Source organism: Mytilus californianus, unplaced genomic scaffold (assembly GCF_021869535.1).
Source record: "Mytilus californianus isolate M0D057914Y unplaced genomic scaffold, xbMytCali1.0.p SCAF_5, whole genome shotgun sequence".
Lineage (NCBI taxonomy): Eukaryota > Metazoa > Mollusca > Bivalvia > Mytilida > Mytilidae > Mytilus > Mytilus californianus.
Genome location: NW_026262701.1, coordinates 55,547,455 through 55,565,999, shown reverse-complemented (window position 1 = coordinate 55,565,999; position 18,545 = coordinate 55,547,455). Strand labels below are relative to the sequence as shown.

Below are 18,545 nucleotides of genomic sequence, written 5' to 3'. Positions count from 1 at the left end.
TGAGATTAAGATGATCTCAAAGTATTAAATGTGAATTTTCCTATCGATAGATGTGTTGATGACATTTAATTGACAAATGGAAATGTCACACTTTTAGCAATACGCAAATGACAGCAATTAGAATAAATCGTTAATTAAAAACATATAGGTTGCAAATATTAATTCTTACCCAATATGTTTCTTTGTAAACAGTCATACCTGTAACGTTATTAATTCTGTTACATATGAAAACACGTACGTTTTGTTTGTTAAATGCCGATTGAATGACGCATTACGGCAATTCATTGTTACATTCAAAACATGTTGAGGGTTAGAACTTGTGATACTAGTATTCCCCGCAATGTTCTCGATGGACATGTTTCAACACTTCTCAGTAAACCTAAGTTTAAGCAACATCAACCCCGCTAAAAACCGGAGCTTGACTTCTCTAATTACTGCTGCGAAGCTTATATGGTCGATTTAAAGTACTTGCATTTATCTCGATCAGGCAACAAACTTTCGTCTTTCCATAATCATAGCGGGAACCTCAATTAACATGAGATCTGCCGAAAATTATATTATATTTCATATTGAAGACGCGGTTCTGGATAATAAAATTGAGAAAGAAAACGAGGAATGCGTCAAAGAGACAACAACTCAACCAAACAGCGGAATACAGCCCAAGGCAACCAATGGGTCTGCACCACAGCGAGAAAATCCCACACCCGGAGGTGGGCTTCAGCTGGCCCCTAAGCAATAATGTATACTAGTTCAGCAAAAATGGACGTCACACTACACTCTTAAACATGTAAATTAACCAAAGTTAAAAAAAAAAAAACAAGACTAACAGAGGCCGGAGGTTCCTGACTTGGGACAAGCGCAAAAATGCCGCGGGGTTAAACATGACTTGTGAAATCTCAAACCGTTATTTGGAAACACTTAGAGAAAACATGTAGAAATCTAAACACAAGTGAAAATATTTTAAGCAATAAATCTAAAAGGCAAGTCCAAACCAGATGGTCAACTGTGTTGTAGCTGTTTAACATTGGTAGTCACCTTTCAAACCTCCAAAGTTAGAGATCGCCCTTAGAAGACAATTTTTAACTGAGATGGGAATTGCCGTAAAACTTATTTTAATTTGTCTTCTACTTAGTATTTAGATTTTCAACAATTCACATGCAGGCACCAAATATAATTTATATTTTGAGGACAAAGTACAAATCAAACACAACATGATAAATGACAGAATAAGCAGGAGTACTCTAACAAAAGTGATCATTTAAAAAATTACATGTTTTACTTAACTTTATATTTACATGAACGTAGGAATATATTCTTCCTCAGTTCAAATATGATGCTTATAAAATATACATATGAATAGAATTCAGTTAGGTAAGAAACAGCTTAAAATCTTTACAGCCAACTTTACAATTATTGGTGAGTTATTTCGTTGAACTATTTCGCTGAACTAGTATACATTATTGCTTAGTAGCCAACTGAAGCTCCCTCCGGATGCGGGATTTTCTCGCTGCGTTGAGACTTATTGGTGGCCTTGGGCTTTTTTCTGCTCTTTGATCGGGTTGTTGTCTCTTTTAGACATTCCCCGTTTCTATTCTTTATTTTAACAAACTACGACAACATGTCAGATAGATTGGGAACTCGTTATAATGTCGCACAAAAGTTGCAAGAATAAAAAAAAAACATAACTGGACAAGGAAGACCTTGGAAGATGTAATCTCCAACTTGGAAGTTTTCAACTTCCTGTCAAGAATCCGGCTGTCAAAGCAAGATGATGATGATGATGATGATGATGATGATGATGATGATGATGTAAGTTTCATATTTATTTGCAAAATATTGTTGTAAGTCCGGATAAATTTGTTTTTCCTCTTGTTAGAACAAATATGCTGTTTTTGTTGCTGTATTTTTTGTTGTTTGTTTTTGTCTTGTTTTTTTATAGGGGTTATCGGGCGATATTTTCATAAATGATAAGAGAGTTTGAGAAGATGTCAAAATGGTCCTATGCATGTATGATTTTACATGATGACTCTAGGGATTGACCTAAGGTTAATATTATAAAGACTAAGTCAAAAATTTCTGTCTTGTCTGCCTAAGAATTTTAAAAGTAAATCGATAGCTAATGTGATCTATTAACCTGATCATAATGTGATCTATTAACCCGATCATAATGTGATCTATTAACCTGATCATAATGTGATCTATTAACCCGATCATAATGTGATCTATTAACCCGATCATAATGTGATCTATTAACCCGATCATAATGTGATCTATTAACCCGATCATAATGTGATCTATTAACCCGATCATAATGTGATCTATTAACCCGATCATCAACTGATCCCTCACACTATGCTTAGCTTCTATTGTATTTTATGTATGTAACAACAATAATTTTTAATAAAGTTTTGTTTTTATTTCGATTTGTTTGATTGTTTATGCTTTGGTTTTTTTTTCATTTTAATGATGTTTTTTAGGAGGCTATAGATCTGTTAGTAAGTGAATTTATACCTTTTGACTTGATTGCGCGATTCCATTCTGGATTAAATTTTATATTAATTTAATTGTCGCATATCTGGTTATTCTCACGATCTGGTAATATAAGTTGTAATTGATATAAAAATAAGGAGATGTGATATGATTGCCAATGCGACAACTATTCATCAAAGACCAAAGGTCGGGGATCTAAACAACTAAAAGTCACCGTTCGGCCTTCAACAATGGGAAGGAAAATATCCGTACCGTGTAGTGTAAAAACCTTCGAAACAACAAAATTTGAAGAGAAACAAACGGTCTGATTAAAGCTACAAATATATGAACATTCAACAACTTTCATGGCAAATAGCAACCAATGACGACCACATGCACACAGGAAATGTAGTGGGTTGGAGATATTTCTGAGCGCTCTATCCCCTTCGTAATCTGGGACATTGTTGTGACAGTACAACTTTAAATAAACTGTAAAAATCAGCATAAAAGGGCTTTACTTATCAGATCAGAAATAAACACAAAAACACATGAAAAATACAGCTGGCATCTTGACAATAGACACAAAATACTAATCCAAGAGTACTCGGATTTACTGAAATCAAGATGACCTCACAATTTCAGCTCATAATACTAGTAGACCATGAGTTGAGTTAGAATGCTATGTACTACTCGAGTCACGAGTACACGTTATTGAATAGAAGCTGCGGTGACTACCTCGCAAATTTTAAATAACAGATAGAACCTACAAGAAAACTGATGTGGTCAAGAATAAAAATAAAAACAAGAAAACATATCAGTGTAAGAAAAGTAAATTAATCACAACTGACGGTTTGGGTAGTAATATATCACACCAAACCCGTTAGATTCACATTGCTCCTGATGATTCTGCGTATTTATAAATCTCTGGCTTCTAAATATTAAGGTTTGAACGTTTTTGGTGAAGGTCAATAAAGAAAAACGCTTCGGAAGCACAAAATTTATAAAGTGTAAATCCAGGTAGGGGTACAATCTGTCTGTTTGTCTATCGAAGAGATGCGATATATACTAAAGCTACATTCAAACTAATAAGTCAAAAAAACCTGACAAAGCCATGAGAAAAAGCGAAAAACTACCAAAAAACAAACAACAAGATACACAATATAGAAAAATCAAGACTGAGCAATACGAACCCCACCAAAAAAAACAGTGGGTGATCGAAGTCTCGTCATCACCCTATCAAATGTATACGCATTTGACTGACTAATAAAAACAAAGTTTATACCTAGACTTATTATAAACATAATTCAATCTTGTATATTTCTATATCAGAATATTTATATTACTGGGTTGCTGCCTTGTTGACTCTTATACATTATGCTCTTTCATTTATAAATAAAGCTATAAATCATTTGAAAAATGTCTGTTTTATTACAAAAATATTAATACATAATCAAAAAATATATAATATCAAAGTACAAAAATATAAACAAAGATCTTAAATTATTATCTGAAAGAGCATTTTGATATGTGTCTAAAGTTTTTAATCCAAATATACAGGAAGCACTTATTACACGTGACTTGCTTTGGGTACTTCGAGATTGTCGAGCAATCCTGCAACAGATGTGCTTAACCATTACACATGTTATCATATATTCACAAATAAATAATTAGTACACATGATAGATTTTGCACTTGTTTGCATAATTTAAATTAAACAAATTCAATATTAAGACCTAGTAAGGGGTCATGAATCATTATCCGAGTCACTCGGTGATACAACTGTTTCAATTCTTGCTCTCAATCCAGTTTGGTTTGATTGTGATTTCAGTCCATTGATTGTGTATTTGCTATTTTGTGAACTGTCTATCGAACTAGGTCGCTTATTTATTCTTTCTGGCAAAGTACTGATGGTGGCGATATTGTCCAAAGTCCGAGAATGAGTTTGATGATGATGCCCAGAAGTATTTGCTTTGTTGGAGTCTTTATTCATGATCTCTTCAATAGACCAAATTTTTGGTTTTGTATTAGTCGCATTTGAATTACTTTGACCTACGTTAACTGTCGGACAGTCGTTGCGCGTTGCTGGTGACGAATTTGTTAGCCTGTTTTCACAACGGTAAGACGGAATGGAATTAGTGGGTGGTTCGGAATGTATGCTTATTCTACTTCCCATTCCGATAGATCTGCTGTCTTCTAATTCGATTTCTGCGTCTGAAATATCCGAAATGTCTGAGGTTACTTTTATATCAATGTCTTCGTCATCTGAATCATTCCCAGAACAGCTTATTGGTGACATCTTCGATTTATCTACAAATATAAAATAAGAAATTATCATTTTTTAAGGTGGTACCAAACACCTGGACTAAAATTAATTTTGATCGTTTGATTTTCATAAAATTTTGACACAATATTTACTTTGACCTTTTGACAATAATATAAAAATTTCAAAAAAATTGAACCACACACTTTATCGGAAAACTTTCATTGGATATATAGCAGTTTAACAAACACTAATTTTGATTATTGAGAAGTTTTATTTTTAAAAAAAATATATATTTCCTTAAAAAACGTTCGGCTGCTTTTACAGAGTTATCTCCCTGTAGTGTTATGTACCACCTTAATAAATTATAATTGGTTGGTTGTTATTATGCGACGCGTTAACATATGGTTTTGGCGCGACAAGAGAATATGTCCTATCGAAATATAAAGCATTATCACGTCAGTCTTAAAATAAAACTACCAACAACCTATATATTTATAAAATATTAGGTCAATGTCAGAAAAATATAAACTTTTTTTGTATGAGGCCGAGAAACTTAGTTTTGTGTCGAATACAAAAAAGTTGATATTTTTCTTACATTGACCTAATATTGCTTTTATACTGCAACTTAAATGAATACATTGATAGCTATTTAAATTGTAACACAAATTTCAAACTTATTTTCATTCCTTAATGAACCCCTGATGCGGAAAAAGTGATCCATGATGAAATTGACATTGCACAAAATATAGCTGTGTTACCATATTTAGGAAATAAACACAACTAGATGCAGTATAAAGTAATTTTGTTTTATTCACAAACAGAAGAAAATCTCAGTAAAAATAAAGCCAAAATGAATTAAAAAAAATTAGCAATAGTTTCGTGTTAGAATTAGAAAAAAAAAACAAATATGTTATACATTTTGAAACCGATGAAATAAACTTCATTAATATTTCATTGCCATATTGGGCGGAGGCGATGTACTTTACTAACGATATCTATTTTAAAACTTTGTCTTGTGGTCTTTATTTATCTTGTAATTTAATATTCAAAAGGTCCGACCAATAAATCAAATTCACAAATCCAATAAATTTAACTTTTTGACATGGCATATGTTTATCCATATTAAAAAGCTCTATAATCATGTTAATAATTCATACCCAGTTATTACTGTAATAATATAAAAATTTGAATATCATACATAATATAAATTATTAGTCTAGATAAACGTAGAATGTATCTCCATTTTATCAATTTAGAATTTATTAGTTTAGTGGTAGCATTATTTGTTAAGGATGATAAAATTTGACGAAATCTGACAGTTTACATCTTTAAACTGTAATTGAAGACTTGACAGTTGAATGAAAACACTTCTCGTAATTTATCGCGGTATTTAATTCCAGATCATTAATCAACGTCTCTAAAACGTTTATATTATAGGTGAAAAATAAAATATGTTATCACTACATTAAATCACTCAGGAACTTCATTACCATTTCTAATAAGGGTAATCCTACCCGAGTCTTGTCGGATAGGGACATGATAACATCTCCGGCAAAATACGGGCGAACAAACAAATCTGAGATGTGTGATATTCAATTTCGTGTAGGTAGAATGAAGCTTTTTCATTAAGTTGGATCATCGAATCGTTTTCCTTTATAAAGGACAAGATATCAAAGATAAAGGTGACAATGTCGTGTTCCGCCTCGTTTTCATACAACAAGGAACAGGAGATTTGTCATGAATGAGTGCATTTGTATGCTAGGTTGATTATTCATTTATTAAAATCAATAAAATGTCAAAAGAGTTAAAATTTTATAAAGATTTCAATTTACCAAAACAGCCAACCAGGGAGAACCTGCTGTGTAATATATTCAAAAAACGAGCGGGTTGTAAAATGGCAAAAAAGTATGTTTTCGGACTTGATAGCCATGTAAAATTTCAAAAACAAAATTTACTTTCTCATTTTTTGAATATATTATTAAGAAAAAAGAAAAGACAGGTTTGAAAACATCTGACGAGACTTTCGGTTAGTTTGTATCGTATTTTAAATAGAAATCCACCATCGTATCAATGTGCATGTACATAAAACAAAACAAAACTAGTGTTTAAGTAAAAAAAAAACAAAGTAAAAAAACGGAAAATAAAAGTACTCATGTTGACCTAATAGTTGACCAGTTGATCTCTGATCATTTTAGTGTACCAAACCTAGACTGATACATGAAATTTTACAACTTAATTCCTATAAACGTATATATGCTTTAACTTTATCGTTCTTTTTTTTTTCTGATTATGCTTGAAAAGGGTAAAATATAAAATAACAACAAATACTGAAATATATAAAGTACTCTTGTACTCTTAATATATATATATTTAACAGTTGAAACATGCAGGTGCATGTTTTCTGTCGAAAGAACATCGATCAGAAACATTATATTGATGCAATTTACTGTCAATTTATTTCTATCTTTCAATATCTATATTTTAAAAAGGATCTGATTAAAATGCAAGATGTCAAAATTAATCGTTATTAATTTGCATCAAATCATTTCGTCTATCCAAGGTTAGTTTGATAATGAACCTTATACGTGGGATAGGTGTTATGCAAAATTTACAACTTCATGAAAAAAAAAAAGAAATACGAAACGAATTCTTAAATTATAAATACGGACACGGTGTTCCTGTGGTGTTACTAGACACCTTTAAGCGACAATTATTAATAGCAGAACAAGAAACCTCAATAGTATACAATGTAAATTCTTTAAGTGACAACTCTGATATAAAAGATTTAAATCTGAAATAATATCAAATATTAATGTGTGTCGCCTTATTATATTCGCAAAATACATTAACATTTTTAAATAATGTTTTATAATAAAATACACAATGACTTGAGAAAATTAGAATATTCAATTTATGTAAGTCTATAACCTTTTGAGATGTTTATCTTATAATTTGTTGTAACTTTATAGTTTCGGAGATTAATGCTACTCATAAAATTCCGCCGATGTTTCAAGTATTGAAATAAAAAGGGGCTTGAACGACTTAAACAAAGCCGATCTGTTGTCGAGATAAGATCGCTTGTCAAATTTGAATACCTTGCACCATCAACTAAGAAATAGATGCCGACTAAGAACGTATACCCTATTACAAATTTAAAAACTATATATGACAGAACTAAATATGTCAAGGAAGTCTGATGATCGACTAGAGAGTTTTATGTTTCCTGTTAAGCGGAGTTTTTCATTTGCTGTATCGTGTTAAATTTTTGTTGTTCAGCAGTAAATTCGACATAAAATTCTGATTTCTACTGTCGGAGACTTTGTGGTCCAATTAGGAGCAATTATGGAAATTTGCTGTTTGCAAATTGTCACAAGTTGACAGATTTTCCATATCTGTCTTAAATTTTTATAATCCCATATTCAATCTTGTCCGATATGTTATTTATTTGTAAATAATGATCCTAACTTTTCTTATCGTCTTTTATTTCATTTTTATTTGAAATATATTTACAATATCATTGGTCAGATATCCCGAAAAGGTCATCCGATTGGAAGTAAATACTGACCTTCATTTTCATTGGTTCTTTCATCGCCATCTGTTTCGAAATCACTGTCATCTAAATCTCTATCTTTTCCGTTCCATCCCGTTTTACTCTCTTTTTTAAGCCGCCGTCTGGCGTTTGCAAACCAGGTTGAAACTTGAGTTAGTGTCATTTTTGTAATAATTGCAAGCATGATCTTTTCACCTTTTGTGGGATATGGGTTTTTACGATGCTCGTATAACCATGCTTTCAGTGCACTTGTTGTTTCTCTTGTGGCGTTCTTTCTTCTTGCGGCGTTATTGAGATCAAGACCACCATAGCTATAATAAAAAATTCCACAACTGAGTATTGTTCTGTTTTGTTTTGTTGTTTCTATTTTTAATTTTCTTATTTTCTTATCTATTCGTTTAATTAATTAATTAATATTTATTCAAATATAAATACGTGTTACATGCATTATTTCTTATATTTTGACTCTATAGATAAAAGCCACATTGCACCACAAAAAAATAATAGTTTTTATCAAGCAATTTTAATCTAGGGAAATAAACCCTTAAAACGAATTTCGTAAATTTTTTGACATGAATAAATAAAAGTATTTGATAAATTGAGATGCATAAGTATTGAGTAAAACAAGCATTTCTACTCTTGGCATCCATTGATAACCCGATAAGGCTTATTGCAAAAGCACGTGTTGTGCATTTTTAATCCCGTCCTTGTAGTAAACTTTGTGACGAAGAACATAAAGACTTGCACATAAATGTGTACGTCCATTACAACAAAAATGAATGAAGTGTCTTCCTTTTGTAACTTTTCCGTTTTATAATAAGATGTTCCCTTTTCATAAAATCTTTGGAGTGTTACAAATCAATTACGCTTTTTTAAAGATTAAGAAAAGCGTCAAATTTCATAATAACCGAAAATATTGTTATCTGTAAAACTCTCTAGAACTCCATTTTCATAATATATCATTCAATAAAAGTGAGAACATGATTTAAATTTCACATCAATGAAAAAAATATATAATATATGTTTATCAATTAAAATTGTTTCAATAATTATAATGAACAGATCGATTCCAGGTCGATTACAGGCATATAAGAAAAATCCTACAACGACAACACAGTCTGACGAAATAGACTTATAAATAAAAAGAAACAGTGGTGTCTGCTTTAGTCTTATTTTTCATCTTTAAAACACATAAAATTATATCATTTTGATGTAAATTTTACTAATTAAAGATAGTGCTATCGTAACACTGAAAAAAAACCCATTAAATTGACGTTCTTGTCACATTTAAAAATATGCAGCACGAAATGGACAGTTTCATCACATATCTCATTAGGCAACATGGAATGGACAGTCTTATCACATATTTCAATAGGGAACATAAAATGGACAGTCTTATCACATATTTCAATAGGGAACATGAAATGGACAGTCTTATCACATATTTCAATGGGCAACATGAAATGGACAGTCTTATCACATATTTCAATGGGCAACATAAAATGAACAGTTTTATCACATATAGTTCAAAGCGGTAATATGGAATTCACAGTCTTCTCATATATATAGTTCCAATGGGTAACATGAAATGGAAATTCTAAACACATATGTCAATGGGCAACATGACATGGATATTCTTAACACATAGTTCATTGCAGCAGCATGATGAAATGAACATTCTTCTCAAATAGATCAATGTGCAACATGTAATTGACATTCTTATCACATACAAGTTCGATGCAGCAACATAGAAAGCAGATTTTCATCACATATTTCAATGCGGATACATTATAAATATATGGATATTCTTTCAAATAGGTCATGAAATAGACGTTCTTATCCCGAACCGTAGCAGACAATTATGGCCAAAATTTATAAATTGATGATATAAAAAGACATTTGCCATTTTAAACAAACTGTCTTGAAGCCGTAACAATCGTCAAAACATATTTGCAAATTATTTGTCTTAATTCAACTGATCCATGCAGTATTTTAAACTGGTAGAAAGACGAAGTATTTTCTCTTATTTCCAACACTATTAACATTTATCAATATGTTGTTTAAAAAAGGCGTCCGAGGAGTAAAGTCTTTCACTTCCAGGATCAATTTTTAGAGAGCATGTTTGACAACAAAACTACTAGTATTAGAAAGTATCTACTTACAATGAAGCATAGGGATGGCAAGCTAGCATTGGGTCAAACGGATAAACAACTGGAGATTGTCCTGGTATTCCTTTCCATTCCGGGGAACCAGTCAAATGACCTGGTGGACTTCCCTAAAAAAAAAGACAATCAGTTAAGATATATATGCACACGTGTGTATCGATAATAGATTAATCGGTTGAAGCCGTAACATGTGCACAGCAGATGAAGCAATAAAGAACACTGCAAGAGAGGAAAAGCACTGAAAAGACGCAAATATATCTTTTAATGTTTCAATCGAGCTTTAATACTACCATGGACGTTTATCTGATATTGAACATATTTAGTGTTGTGAGGTTGTTGTCTCATTGTGGTTACTCCAAATCTTTATAACTGATATCGATAACTGCGAAAGAGGTACAAACTTTAACAACAAAATAAACAAATATAAAAACAACTTTAAAAGATCTTTGTGCTATTTCATATGTTCACCTGAAATAACCTACTGAACTCATAAATCATATTGACTATTAAGGACGTGGTGTAGATTACAAATTATGTCCAATTTGAAATTATCATGCATTTTGTCACTTTGTAATTAAAGAAACACTACACCTACCATTGGATAGAAAGCTGATGGCTCTACACCAAGTCCGTTTGATGTTAATGGACCTTGACCATACAGGGACTCTGGTAATCCATTCATTCTTGGCAAAAAGTGTAATAACGGAAGACCTGATTCGTGCAACAATGCTCTAGCTTGCTCCATGGTAGATGGCGCTGTTGGTGAATGTGATTTTGTTGATAACATAACCTGAAAATGAGAAATAAAATCAGGTTGTGAATTGGGAAAAATATTTTTTTGTATATTTCCACTGAAATTGGACGTCCCATAGCAAAAAAAATAATAAGAAAAAAAGAAAGTGGAAAATAATGAAATTACAATTCAGTAATTGACAGTTATTAAGAAAATAAAAAATCCTTCTCATTACATGCAATGTAAAGAACCTTGTTTTTCCGCTTTGAAAACAAGTCTGCAATGTAACAGTCACTTTTTGTTTCTTCCAACCACTAATGTGTTTGAGAGTTTATTTTAATTTTTAACAGTGAGTTTTAACTTCGCTTTGTTATTCAATAAAAACAAAGAAGCTATACCAGGGGGATAATTATAACAAACCTGTCGAAGAAGAGAGGACAACAAAAAAAAACAATGAAGAGCCAAACAACAATACACAGAACACTACAGAATTAATAACTTGAATAAAACCAAAAAGGAGGGTTGAACCTGCTTAATATGTAGGTTATTTCGTTACATTAGCCATACACGATTTTTCTTTGGACTTTCAACCTGCGTACATGAAACCGTCAAAAGGAAAACGTGCTTTCTTAACTACTTTTTTATTTAGGTTGACCAGAAGTGAAACGAAAATGTTATCTGTCATTTTATCACAACAATAAATGGAGAATGTGTCTCGTGCATATAACGTTATAAAGGGACATAACTCAAGAACGGTAAAAGTGACGCAACCCAAATTTGAACTTGATTTGTGTTTTGTGGTAATAAGCATTGTGTTATAGTTTCGTGACATGTGGTTGAGGCAAACTAAAGTTAGAAAACGGAGAGACGTACAAACGGACAAGGGTAACACTTAATGCCCCCTCCGCTGCGACGGGGGCATAAAAAATAAATGTTAAACGAAAACTATTTACTAATCTACACAGAAGAATAAAACCTTTTAGTTAAATCATTTTACCCTTATTTGTGCAATATGTAAAAATGATTTTTTATTGAACATTAATATGCTCTATGGTTATATGTTGTTATTCATATGTTGTAATTAGATTATTTGAAAAGATGTTACATGTATATATGCAGTTAACTGAATAAAAAAATTAATCAGACACAAAGAATCAATTATTTGCAGATGACACGTTTTGTATCCTTCCTATCTTTATTAATCTTTTCGTGATTTTAATTATTTCATTATCGATAATGATATTTTTATTTAAAAAAATAATGTAATTTGAAATTGCATTGCGGCATCTAAAATGTATAATTCCATTGAAATCAGATAATTACAATTAAAGACTGACATGAGATCTAAATGAAAATTTTATGTCATATTTATTTATCATATGATTTGTATTGTTAAGGGCATTGATTTATTAATTTAAGCATCAATTAACACTGTATGAAATCATACGTTTACATGCAGACGTTCCGTGTGTATTGCTGTGCATTCAATTGCTTCATGTACTACATGGGCGGGTATAATTTTTCCAATTGATTTTGTATTGTAGTTCAGGATTTTATGTGCGCTATCAAATGTATAATCTTGTCTAATGTTCCGTTCGATGCGTTATGCAACAATATTAGTATGAAATTTGTATAAAACGATATATGGCGTTTTGATCGAGTATCATAGGTTTCTCTAGATTTATTGCAGAAAATTTAAGATAACTGTTTTATCATCATTTTATTGTGGGAAATTGTATCGTTTATCTGATGCATTGTTCGATATTTTTTGTTTAATCGAAAATTAACACAGGAAAATATTACAGTTTATGGGAAGCAAATGTAAAGCATTATAATGAAATTGGAATAAAAATTTCGCAGAACCTAAAATTAAGCGGTTTTTAAAAGAAATGAGGGTATAATAAAATGGAAACTTGTTATAAACTCAGGACAAATATTCCTGCTTATGGAAAAGAAAATTATAAACATTAAAATGAAATTGAAATAATACCTGCACAGTACCTAAATTAAAACGTAGTTTTTAAACTAAAAAAAGGGGACACAATAATGAAAGTATGTATTTAAAATTCAGAGATAATGACGAGAAGATTTTCGTTAATATCTCTGTATATAATTCTTGTTTCTTACAAAAATAAATAAATAAATAAGAGAAGATAGCAAGAAAGCATTTCAAAAAAATAAGTCGGTGAAAGATGACAACATCATGATGGTCAAAACGAACAAAAGACAAACAGACAAACAGACAACAGACAAACAGACAAACAGACAAACAAAGGTAATACTATACAGAGTATTAGGTATAGACTTTTTTTGGCAAACACGAATCCAAAAGAAATAAAACGATCGCCGCGAATATACTTTCCACCGGCTGCATTTTGTTTCATTAAAAAAATATTAATAAATGGATAAATCGCAATAATAAATAAAGTAAATTAAACAAAAGGCAAATTAAATTTTATGATAAACACCAAAATTAAAGCTTCTCTCAATTAGTTTTTAATATTATTATCATTTGTACGATCCTTAATATACGTTTAGGTTCTTAATAATAAAGATGTTCAACAATAAATAGATTTCTCGGGATCTTTCTTTAAAATAAATTAACAGAAGGAAAGAAAATATTGTTAATGTATATCCTTGATGTTTATAAAAATACTTTGTATAAAACCACAAATATGTACTCGCACTTTCTTCAAGTTTTCAAATCTTTGATAGTTTTAAATTGAAAACGAGATTACAATTACATTTAAATATAACGGAAATTAAAATTAGTTTTCAATGCCGTTTACTCATTATTTTCATTTTTGATAATGATACTTCATGTAATTGTTTAAAATCTTTATTTGTTAAACATTTTGAGAAAAATGGAAATTGTCATTTATGATTCAGTTTGTAAGATTATACTTACTTATTGAAACAGATCTCCAACTTCCAGTTTTTAGTTTATCTTCAATTCTAATTATTATTTTATATATTCATTAACAGTAAAATAAAATAAAAAAAATATATATATTAATTTTTTTCTAGCGCAGACTTGAAATACTTTACATAGCAATCAAAGCTATATGCGCTGCAATTGACGAACTGTCTCTCTCTTGGCTCGCTACTTTCACTTTCTAATAAGTAGTCATACATGTAAATTTGTATCATTATCAATTTATAGTGCAAATTGTAATACAGTTATGATATATGCTGCATGTATTTCATTTTAAAGCTTGAATTTGAACTTTTTCTGCAGGCAATACCTTTCAAATTTTTCAGAAATGCGAAAACGAGATCCAAAATCACTTTAACAGTACATGTTTGACTCTGTCATTTCTGTATTTTTTAAAATTTAATATCAACTTTTGTTTGTAGTTGCTTTACCTATATATGGGTAAAATGCGCAAATATAAATTATAATAAATCTAGTACTTAGATTAAAGAAAACAATATACCTTCTCACGTGTTCTGGAAATTTAAGTGTAAGGATAATCTGAAAGAGTTATCGAGATCTTTTTTGGAACAATTTATATTTTACATTATTAGAAATAAAAATAAATTAATAACGAGTAGGCATACTGTCCATTTACCACAAAGCAGCAATAAACGTTTTTAAATGAAAATATTACTCGAAGTCCACTGCCTTATTTTTTCAAAAAAATTCCAGCAGTCAAAAGTTAAACTATCTTTTTTAATAAATCAAATTTCTACAAAAATGTTATAATATTCTTGTCAAAACGCTTACTCTTTCATTTCCAAAAGCATATTTTTTGAAAATATTTGTGAGTTTCAGACTTTTTGCTTATAAATATGAGGTACTCTGTAGTTTCTGTACCTTTCGTGATCGTACATACGCAGTTTGCTTCTATGTGCATGTTTATCACAGTCCTCATCGACGGTCTACATTGGCTTGTTTCTTACCTCTTTACAATGTTTTGAGTAAAACGAGATGCAGAATCTGTATGCAATATACTATTATCATACACTATTTTTCATAGATCATGTATATGACTTTTTTCTTATCAAAAGCATACCGAGATTCAGAGATGTATTTTACCAGACGTATATTAAATACATTACATTACATTACTCTGGTAAAAATATACATATTTCAATTAACAAACAAACACATATCATTATATATAATATCATTTAAATATTTTATTGTCACTATAAATCTTAAAGACTTGTGACAAAAATAACCTAAACAAGAGACAGAGAGAAAAATCCAAAACCCAATGTTGACATAATTATCTCTTCAAAGGATGTGCAAATTGCGACATCTATTTCAAATCACATAGTTGCAATGTGTATGTCAATACAATGCATGTGAAGGGATGTAGTTTTCAATAAAGGAGAAGTTTTTTAATTAAATTAGAAGTTGGGAGTTTACACTCATTAAAATATCACATTATGATAAGATTATTTATACATCACGAGAAAAAGTTTAAAATAACAAAAAAAAAGTCACTCTTGAAGTTTATAAATACTTTCTTAAACTTAAAGTTTTCTTAATAATTAATTACCTGTGATCCTGGCATTGATGCTGTACCTGCATGAGTATATTGATGTGCAAAGGCCATGATTAGTAAGTCCAATCAACCAAAAACAATTGTCATCAACATGAAACAATAACGCACGGATAAAAGTTAGTATAACGTTTTATGAAACTGATAATCGGTCTTCTGTCCGCATGAACTCTAAAGAGATAGTACTTTGTTTTATCACGTAGGTTAAAAGTACCCGACTAATTTTGGGTATTGGGTTTGTCTCAGATAAGCAAGATTATGTCAACTGCCTATTGGGTATTTAAACAGATAAATGAAGGGTGTTCACACTATCTCTTCTTTGATAAAATCTTTGGTGCGAAAGAGATGACAACTTTATCTCCGCCCCTTTTACGTTGCGGGTACATCAAGATTTATGACTTTTTGTCGATTTTAGGCGTGAGTTACGGTACAGCTAATAACCTGCGTTGATTCGCCAGTTCCGATTCACGAATCTACCGTAATGTATCGTAAACAGCTGGGATTATCCATTTAAAATTAAAAAGTGTCTGACATATAATTAATCAATTAAACCTAATACCTGATTGATAAATAAGTGATTGAAAGAGTTGTAAATTTCTTTTATTAATGTCAATAACCTAATTATTCGAATGATCATTTGGAACAGTAAAATGCCCTAGGGTCTCAGGTGTCACCGGTAAACCTGAATTAAAGGATATGTAAGGCAATCCGGGTAGATGTTGTAAAACTGACCAGAGATGACCAGTTATATCAGATACCATGTAATGTACATTGTTAAACAATACTTTAATCACATGTCAATTTCATATTTATGATTAATGTGGATTAAATAACTGTTCTTGATACATGTTTCAATTTAAAGTTTTATCAGCAGAATCAAGATGGAAATCGTTGATTACCAAATTGGGACATGCTGATCTATTGTCAGATTAAAATTGAATTTTAAAATTAATTGAAATGATTTTTAATTTTTTTGTTTTCAACATATGACAGGATAATAAAACAAAAATGTCAACATATTTACTGACATATTTTTAATTTTTCAATTTCACTTGAAGCAGAAAAAATAAAATATGGTCCATAAAATATGTATAAAATTTTAATTTACTCGAAAAAATATCATACTGTGACAGCTTAAAAACAGATACATTTAGAAAAAAATACAAATTTAGGTTACAGCACCTATTTCACTTTAAATAAAAAAAAACATAAAAAAGGCGATTCCTCATTAAAATAAATACCCCGTTAAAATAGCATTAATAAATAAACACAGTACTGAATTAATGATTGAAATGTATTTTTAAGTAAATTTATATGACTGAACTAAAGAACGGATAAAATAAAGTAATACAAATAATAAAAGGACAATATTTTCAATTTTTATTTATGGCAAATGGACAAAGTAACTTTTTAACGTTTATTTCAAACAAATAACCACAATGTATGATTATATAGTGTATTGCGTTACGTATTTTCCATCTCTCCCTAAACTCTCTCTGAGAAAGATAACTTTTAATAGCCATTTAATTTTTCTCCTAACCTCAATTATTTGTAATAATAAAACTAATTTTCCACTTAATTTCAAGCCATGGTGTATTTTACTTATAGTTGCAAATATGGACCAGTTACATGTATGTGGACTTTGTTTTTAAATCTTGTCATGGGAATACTTGGGTTAATATTCTAAATGCAGAGCTCTGTTCAAAATGTTATGTATAATTATTCGTAATAACTATTAAATTAACGTACTATGCAAACTAGGTTAAATTGATAAATAATAATAAAATTTGTTTCACGGATAATAAAATTCTACAATTCTTCTGGCTCAAACATTTTTGTTGAATAATATTAGATTTAAAAAAAAAAAAAGATTCAACTGACCGAAATATAATTTAAAAAAATATATTTTCTTCACAATTTCTGTATAAATGTTGATCTTAGCCATAATTTTGAAACTGTTTTGTGGTCTTTCAGTTATTTACAGTAACCGAATAAAATAGTTATTGCGCATGTCTTTCGAATATTTGTTTAGTCGGGTTGCAGTCTCATTGAAATATAGTCTACATCATGAAAATAACAGTTAAATGCATTCCGTGCGTCCGAAGAGCTTTTCTGGATTTAATTTTTTCAGGAACGCTTATCCCTAAACATGTAAAAGCCAGGAATGTATAAAATACTTTAAAACTTTATAGGAGCTTCGTGGACATTTTTAGTATTGCGCAATAAGCGATACAAAATATTTCTATCTATTTCATCTTGCGTTGCTCATTTCGAATACAACAACTATGGTTCTATCAATAAAGAATAATATTATTGAAAGGAACAATGCGTTCGAGAGTTGTCTAAAAAGTGTTTTTTGTGTACAGAGAGCATTGCTGTGGTCTATTTTGACCGAACATTGCCTATACAACTCAGCTTATCCACCACTAGAGACAAAAAATGGTTATTTTTTTTAAATTCTGGCGGATACGAATACTTTATTTCTCATAAAACTACAATTACATAGTTATAGAGAACATATATAAACATAACTATAATGTACAATTATTACATGCATATGTGAAAAATACAATGAAATTAACTTGGAGGACTGACTTACACATTTATAACTTTGATAAATTGACATAATTTTTCTAATATTACAATATTTGATGAGTTAAACAGTTGATCAAATTTATAGATTTTGCGGTTAAAATTTCTTTCTTTCTAACTCAAATGTTCTACAAGTCTTAATGTAATGGTACTCTTCACCAATGTCGTTTGATCACAGAGACGGCACACTCTGTCTTCTCTCGGTAAACTCTGACACCTTCCAGATTCAATCGGCAGATGGTGACTACCACATCTATATTTG

At 30.4% G+C, this 18,545-nt stretch overlaps 1 protein-coding gene across 1 annotated transcript; it reads right to left on the bottom strand.

Annotated features, from left to right (window-relative positions):
- Positions 1 to 3,874: 3,874 nt before the first annotated feature.
- Positions 3,875 to 15,993, bottom strand: LOC127702662 (iroquois-class homeodomain protein irx-2-like). Its single transcript, XM_052206953.1, has 5 exons — positions 15,689 to 15,993; positions 11,043 to 11,237; positions 10,445 to 10,557; positions 8,298 to 8,593; positions 3,875 to 4,776 (listed from the first exon to the last, which is right to left on the bottom strand). The coding sequence occupies exons 1-5, from the start codon at positions 15,743 to 15,745 to the stop codon at positions 4,214 to 4,216; spliced, it is 1,224 nt and encodes a 407-aa protein (XP_052062913.1). The 5' UTR covers positions 15,746 to 15,993; the 3' UTR covers positions 3,875 to 4,213.
- Between the last annotated feature and the right edge of the window lie 2,552 nt (positions 15,994 to 18,545).